Below are 7,273 nucleotides of genomic sequence, written 5' to 3'. Positions count from 1 at the left end.
ATATATATATATTATTACTAATATAAATAGTTTAATAGCCAAATTTGATATTAGAATTTTAACTATTTTATATTATTATTTTTATATAATAAAAATAAAATATCTATAGATATCCATGGATCTCCATAACTATATGGATAAAATCCATATCCATGTCCAATATTAAATACTGGATATAGATATGAATATATCCATTATAGATAATTATGAATTTGTGTTTGGATGGATATTATCCATCCATAATTAGATATTTGCCATCCCATGAGAGAGTAAAAAAGTTTCTACCCATCTAATTACCTAATTTAGATTTATAAAACCACAGTCGAATAAAAAAAGGAAACCACACTGCCCGCTACAACTGCAACTACTATTAATTAATCTTCTTTATTGATCAATAAATTAAATATAAATAAATAAACAAATGAAGGAAAGGACTTGGTCGGCGAGCATAGTCAAGCCTCTCAACTTAATCCTTATCTATCTTTCCAAACCCAACACAAATAATTTCTCATTTAAAAAACGTTTCATTTATTATTTAAAATTTTCTTTAATTAATCCCAATTACATTCGACAAGTTCCAATACGGCACCGTATAAAACCCGCTAAACTTCCGTTTCAATCCTTGAGCGTTGAACGATACAAGCAAAATAACTTTCTCAATCTATCATTCATTCATTAGTCATCCTCTTTCTGTCTAAAAATCAAAACCCTTATTCTTTCGTTCTCAACCATTTTCCACATTTGCGATCGCTTAATCGATGGCTTCTGGATCGTCGGGCCGGGCAAATTCGGGCTCCAAGGGGTTCGATTTCGGGTCGGATGATATTCTCTGCTCGTATGAGGATTACCCTAACCAAGATGCTTCGAATGGAAGCCATTCGGATCTTGTGACGGGGTCCGGTTCCAGTAAGGTATTTAAAGTTTAATTTTTTCTGTTTCTTTTGGGAGCTGTGATTAGGGTTTCATATTTGGGATTTATTTGATCTTTGTATAGAATGATGATCTCTCGGATTATGTTGAAATTCAATATTAATTAATAGATCTTATTCATTGTCTTCATATTAATTAGGATTTTGTTTTAATTGCTTGCTGGGGGGTTTTTAGGGTTTATGAGCGAGCTGAATTGTTAATTTATCGTCATATATGCAAATACGAGTTAATTTCATCTGATTGATGACATATGTTTGTGCGTATGTGTAAATTTGATGACTATTTGATGACTTTTACACTGTTATTAATTCTTGGCTCAAGGACAATAATTTGTTGGTGGAGGCATCAAAAGTGAATTTAGGAAAGTTTAATCATGTTTCAAGAGCAGTATCTCTGTGCAGGAGTTTCTTTGCTTGTTTTGTGCGACTTGAGGGAGGGGGGAATCCTTAAGTTTTGGTTTGTTAAAGGCTCAAAATATGCTAGTTTGGTGGATTTATTATTGAAAGTGGTACCAGAATTGTTAACTGTTTAGTTTCATTTTCTGTTTTTGTTGTTTTCAATGGTAGCTTGTCATATTTATGAATTCCAATTAACAGTGGCGAAACCAGAATTTTGATTTTGAGGGTTGCCAAAATGTATCACAAGTTCAAATTTTTGGTTAGAGGCGAATTCATAATGCAAAATTTAAAGGTTAAAAATTATGAAATAGTTAAAAAAATTACAACAAAATAAAATGATATTATTCAAAATATTTTTAAAGAGATATTCAGACCTAAAACTTAGTGAAATAACTCAAAACAGATAGAAGATAAAGAAAGCCTTGAATTTTGAGGATTTGAGGTATGGTTCTTTTTTATGGGAGAGAGAAATTGAATAGTTTACTTTTTGTTTAAATACAACAAAATAGAAGGAATATATTTTCGTGGGTGGCTGCCTGGTCATTTGTGTGCTTCTGACTTTTTATTTTTTGATCTAATATTTTAACAATTTTCAAAATATTGGGGGTTGCCCAGGCCACTGAAGGCATTAGGGTGGTTCTGCCTTTGCCAGTTACTTTCTTTTTTTTTCTTTTTTTTTGGTCTTTTTCACTTTTTTATGCTAGCTCACGTTATATTTCAATGCCACATGTTGCGAATGGTTGTCATTGGCTTGTCTATTATATAGCTAAGTTTCTGCTGCGTCTTTATTTCAGCAGGATTTTCAAAAAGGCAGAAGGCCAAGACCATCAATGTTTCATGCCTATAGCCAGCCAGACGATTGTCTAAACGAAGATGTAGTTTCTACTGTTGAAATAACCATGAAAAAGCATACTGATGGTGTCGTGCGTTTTCTCGAGGGAATCAGTTCTCGTCTGTCACAGTTGGAGTTGTATTGCTATAACCTTGATAAATCAATGGTAGAAATGCGATCTGATTTAGTTCGTGATCATGGGGAGGCAGACACGAAGCTTAAATCTCTTGAGAAACATCTCCAGGAGGTGAGTTAGATCTTTAAGTTACATACATCAAGGTATTGCCTTGAATTTCTCGTCTTATGAAACCTTATGTGTTTATGAAGTGTTTGATGTGGCTTAATACAGCGGCTAGGACTTGGCTGTAATCTTGTGATATCTCTTCTTTTTTCTAGACCCACATTATATTATTTGTGCTTGTCTATAAATATCTTATGATAACAAATTGTTCTTTTTCTTTGTTTTCTTCCTGTCTTTCTATTTGCATTGTGGTGCCTTTGGAAAATGGCTGAGGTCCACTTCAGGTCTCCTTGAACTTTGCTTGCGCAACATTTTTCCTTTTAACTTAAATTATATGTGGATAATGCAATTCCTTTTTTTTCCCCACTACCTACCTGTTGGAGATTGTTTTGAAACCTTTTAGTAAATAATAACTCTGTATTCCCTCCCCCTCCCCAAAAAAAAAATAAACCACGAAAACACAAAAAAGGAAAAAGTTGAAATAAAGTAAAATTCTCTTTATGGGATGCGTGGATTTGAAAATTTGGCCAAGTCTTTGCATATACTGATGCACATTTCCCATTGTTGGGTTCAGTTAGTTCTCCTTGTTATCAAGTTGACCTTGCCTGGGAACTTCCACACTTGCTGGAAGTGCGTATTTAATGCAGAAGCAGTTTGATGTTGTTAAACAATAAAATCATGTTTTTCTTTGTTTCTTTCGTAAACTTGATGTGGTCTATTAGTAGGTTAACACCTCTGAAGTTGGAGAATTGACTTTTTTATTTCCTGTTTCAGGTCCACAGGTCTGTCCAGATTCTGAGAGACAAGCAAGAACTTGCAGAAACTCAAAAGGAACTAGCTAAGCTTCAGCTTGTCCAGAAAGATTCATCTTCATCAAGCCATTCGCAATCAAATGAGGAGAGAGCATCACCAGCTGCTTCTGAGCCTAAAAGGGGTGAAAATACAACCGCTGACATGCAAAATCAGCAGTTAGCTCTTGCTCTCCCTCATCAAGTTGCTCCCCAACAACAGCCTGTGGCTCCGCTCCCCCAGACCCTCCCTCATCAAGTCGCCCCCCAACAACAGCCTGTGGCTCCGACCCCCCAGACCCCACCTCAGAATGTGTCTCATCAGCAATCCTATTATATGCCTGCAACCCAGTTACCTAATCCCCCAGCCCCAGCCCCAGCCCCAGCCCCAGCCCCCATCCAACAGCCTCAAAGTCAATATATGTCTACTGATCCTCAGTACAGACCTCCCCCACTACCAGACTCCTCTAGGGTGACACCACAGCCTCAACAATCTCAGCCTAATCCAGTCCCTCATGGTCACCATTTCCTCCCTCAGTATCAGCAGCAATGGCCTCAGCAGGTACAGCAAACACAACAACCCACTGTGCAGCCACAGATTAGGCCGTCGCCAACAGTTTACCCATCATACCCTCCTAGCCAACCATCAAACCCATCTCCTCCAGAGATGTTGCCAAATAGCGCTCCTATGCAAGTGCAGTATACAGGAGTTCCTCAACCAGTATCTACCCGTGCTGATGTTATGCCTTATGGGTATGGTGCACCTGGTAGACCAGTTCCACAGCAGCCACCACCGCTCCAACCTCAGCCAATTAAGGGCAACTATGGGGCACAACCAGGCGATGGGTATGCAGCTGCTGGCCCTCGTCCCACGCTTCCTCCAGGGAGTGGTTATATGATGTATGATAGTGAATCGGGGAGAACACCACATCCACCTCAACAATCTCACTTCGCACAAGGTGGATACCCTTCACAACCTACCACAGGCAGTAATCTTTTGGCCCGGAATCCTAGTCAGCCACAATTTATTCGCAACCATACTTACAGTGAATTGATTGAGAATCTGGTTAGTATGGGTTACAGGGGAGATCATGCTGCAAGCGTGATTCAGAGGATGGAGGAGAGTGGGCAGCCTGTTGATTTTAATGCAGTGCTTGACAGGCTGAATGTGCATTCTTCTGGGGGTTCTCAAAGAGGAGGATGGTCAGGATAAAGAAAGTAATTGTCATCCATATTTACAGTGACAGTTAACTTAAATCCTGCCTTGCATTTGAATAAAGTTGACTTTATCATGTAGAGTATTATACCGTGTGTAACCTTATTTTATGTATTGCCTTGTAAACAAAATGCTTATCTGTCTTATCTTTATTTCGTTCATTTTCTTATAAACGGAAATGGTGTTGGCTTTGACGCTTTGTGGACTGGACTCCACGGTTATCATGAGCTAATTAACTAGCGAACAATACATATTACAAAACTAGGACATTTCTGGACTGGAACCTGGATAGTTCGGGTGAGAGCAGCATATCCTGAACAATTAGACTACAAAGATGATCTTAAGTGCAGTGGCTTTTTTTAATCAACTTGTTGAGTAAACAATAAATGTGCTGGGGGCTAAACCCCAGGCAAGCAACTTACCACAAATAAAAGCGATAAGATATTGTTGGAATCGCAGTTTGTTCTCCAAGCTCCAGAATGATTCATGCAAAACCAATAATTTACTTTAGCTCATGAACTTTGAGTTCCATCATCATCAATATTTTACTTTCAGAAATGACTATGATATCTGGTTGTTCGCAATTTCTTAAGTTCCCATGACCAGAAACATAAAAGTTACATTGATCATCTTACAAGTCTTTATTTAGTGTGATTATCCGTAAAAAATATATTTATTTGAGGTTTGAGCTGGCTAATTGTACGTAATTAGTCAAAGGCTATTGCTATAATGGTGTCATGGTGAGCTTTAAGCCCCATCACCATGCCGCGTTTTAACTCTTAACTGTTGATTCAAGTAAAATGTATCAAATGGTTGAGATTGAATATAAAAGAAAAAATAGAAAAATATGGGTAAATTGTAAAGCCGGTTGCTTTATCTTCCTCAAATTCCTAATTTTTTCTCTTCTGCTAAATCATCTCTCTCTGCAATCCCTAATTTCTCTCTTAGATTTGCTCACTAATCACATAAAACCAAAGCCACCATCTCGCTCACAGCAAACATCTAGTTGAATCCATCAACCAGTTACTATCCATCAACACATCTTCCTCTCATTCTCTTTCATTTTCGAGTTAACGAGAAGGTAAAAAATATTATCTTAACTTTTATGCTTTTAATGGTGACTACTGAAACCTCTATTTGTACTCCCTCATTCGACATGTATCATTTATGCATTATATTAAAATTTTTATGCTGTGTAAAAAAATTAGGGACTTATGAATTTTGAGTGAAAAAAGATGCTTAGATAATGAAAAATTGATGGTCAATAGATGATTAATAGTTTGGAAGCATGAAATTGTGACACAAAAATCCATTACCACAATGTGTTCAAAAAAATTTTAGCTGTGAAGCATGGTATTCAAAAGTTCGAGTATCATCTTATCGGCTACCACTTTCTTATCAGAATGGACAATTCAGCTTTTCCCAACATCATGAATTTCAAAGGGAAAAATGTTCCAAAAAAGATGTTGCTTAGGCTAAAAGATTGGTTTTCAAAATATGATTTCTCTGTGAAGCATATAAAAGGAGACCACAACCATATTCCTGAATGCTCTCCAGACTTGCTAAGCCAAATAAATCCTTGATTTTCATATCTTCAGAACACCATTTTCCTGTCATCTTCATGGCCACTTCACTCACCTCACAAGCCCTTACCCAAAAAACCTTTCCCCTTGGGAAAACTTTCACCACCGTCTTTGCCATACAAGAGTTTGCAAAGAAAGCTGTATTTAGGTTTTTTTATGAAAGCCTATCTCTTACCAGACTCATTTCCATTTTCCACTTTCCATCCAGAAAACTTGTTTCTCACAGGATTAACCCTGGATCCCTCTAGAGACATTTCAGAAGACGAATTATGGTACGTCTGGTGCCTAACTGTCCTCTATGCCACCAAACTGATTGTTCTAGTAACAGCCACCTTAGAACATTTGTTCAATCCTGACAAATCAACCTCCCTCATCTGGACACTCCTTGAATGGTTTTCTCCAATTCCATGGTGGAGAATGAAACTCCAACAACTGTCACAATTCCATAATTTGGAACGTATGCCCACATCTGTGTTCATTATTCATAGACCATACTTCCAATATCCCGACACACACTTCTTCTGGGCTCAAGACCAAGTTTTTGAATGGTTCACCACACCACACCCATCCATTCTAGAACAAGACGATAAAGTTCAAAAGGAACTCTATAATTTCCTTTGTGAACTGAACCACCAACCTGCTCCACACAAAGACATTTCTCACACTTCCCTCGGTCCACAACATGATATCATCATGATCCCCACTCCTTCAGCAATTTCAAAGCCTAAATCCACGGGTATTATCATCAAGGAAGAAAAACCAGACTTCACTGATTTTCTATACCAAGATGCACAAGACCCATGGGAAGCATTCTTGCCATTAAGCCAACACCTCCAAAACCTCCAACAAACTCCTCCATCGCATGCCCCTGATGATCCAACGACTAAAGCCAGTTCTAGCAAATCATCCGGATTCAATGACCACCCCTCTTCTGATTGGCGCAAGATATTTTGCCCTTGGCCACCCTGTTGCCCAGATCATCAACATCCACCAGAAACTCCACGTCCATCATTCAAAGTCCTCTTTTCAAGAGATAAAGATGCAACTGACAGCTCATCCGATGAAGATTACATGAATCTCTCATCTCTGTAATTCACGCATCTTGGCATCTTTTGCTTTTTTTCAAATTTGGCTTGTAATAATTAAAGCATGAGTCATGCTTGTCATGTTTATCTTTTGCTTTTTCTCGTTGGCTTATCGTTTTTCATTATGTCGTTTGTAAAGTGATAGGAGCCCTGTCCTATCCTTGCCATGCTTGCATTTTTCAAAGTCTTAGTTGGTGTGC

At 37.9% G+C, this 7,273-nt stretch overlaps 1 protein-coding gene across 2 annotated transcripts; it reads left to right on the top strand.

The window, feature by feature from the left end:
- The first annotated feature begins 566 nt into the window (after positions 1–566).
- LOC102607210 (pollen-specific leucine-rich repeat extensin-like protein 1) lies at positions 567–4,599 on the top strand. Of its 2 annotated transcripts, none has more exons than XM_015527661.3 (3): positions 567–911; positions 2,126–2,407; positions 3,176–4,599. In XM_015527661.3, exons 1-3 carry the CDS (start codon positions 759–761, stop codon positions 4,400–4,402), a joined length of 1,662 nt encoding a protein of 553 aa, XP_015383147.3. In that variant the 5' UTR covers positions 567–758; the 3' UTR covers positions 4,403–4,599. The 2 variants fall into 2 exon arrangements, with proteins under 2 accessions (XP_015383147.3, XP_052291014.1); XM_052435054.1 differs by having other exon boundaries at positions 2,123–2,407.
- Positions 4,600–7,273: the final 2,674 nt, after the last annotated feature.

Source organism: Citrus sinensis, chromosome 2 (assembly GCF_022201045.2).
Source record: "Citrus sinensis cultivar Valencia sweet orange chromosome 2, DVS_A1.0, whole genome shotgun sequence".
Taxonomy (NCBI): domain Eukaryota; kingdom Viridiplantae; phylum Streptophyta; class Magnoliopsida; order Sapindales; family Rutaceae; genus Citrus; species Citrus sinensis.
The sequence above is the reverse complement of the archived record's forward strand: the minus strand, read 5'-3'. Positions and strand labels throughout refer to the sequence as shown.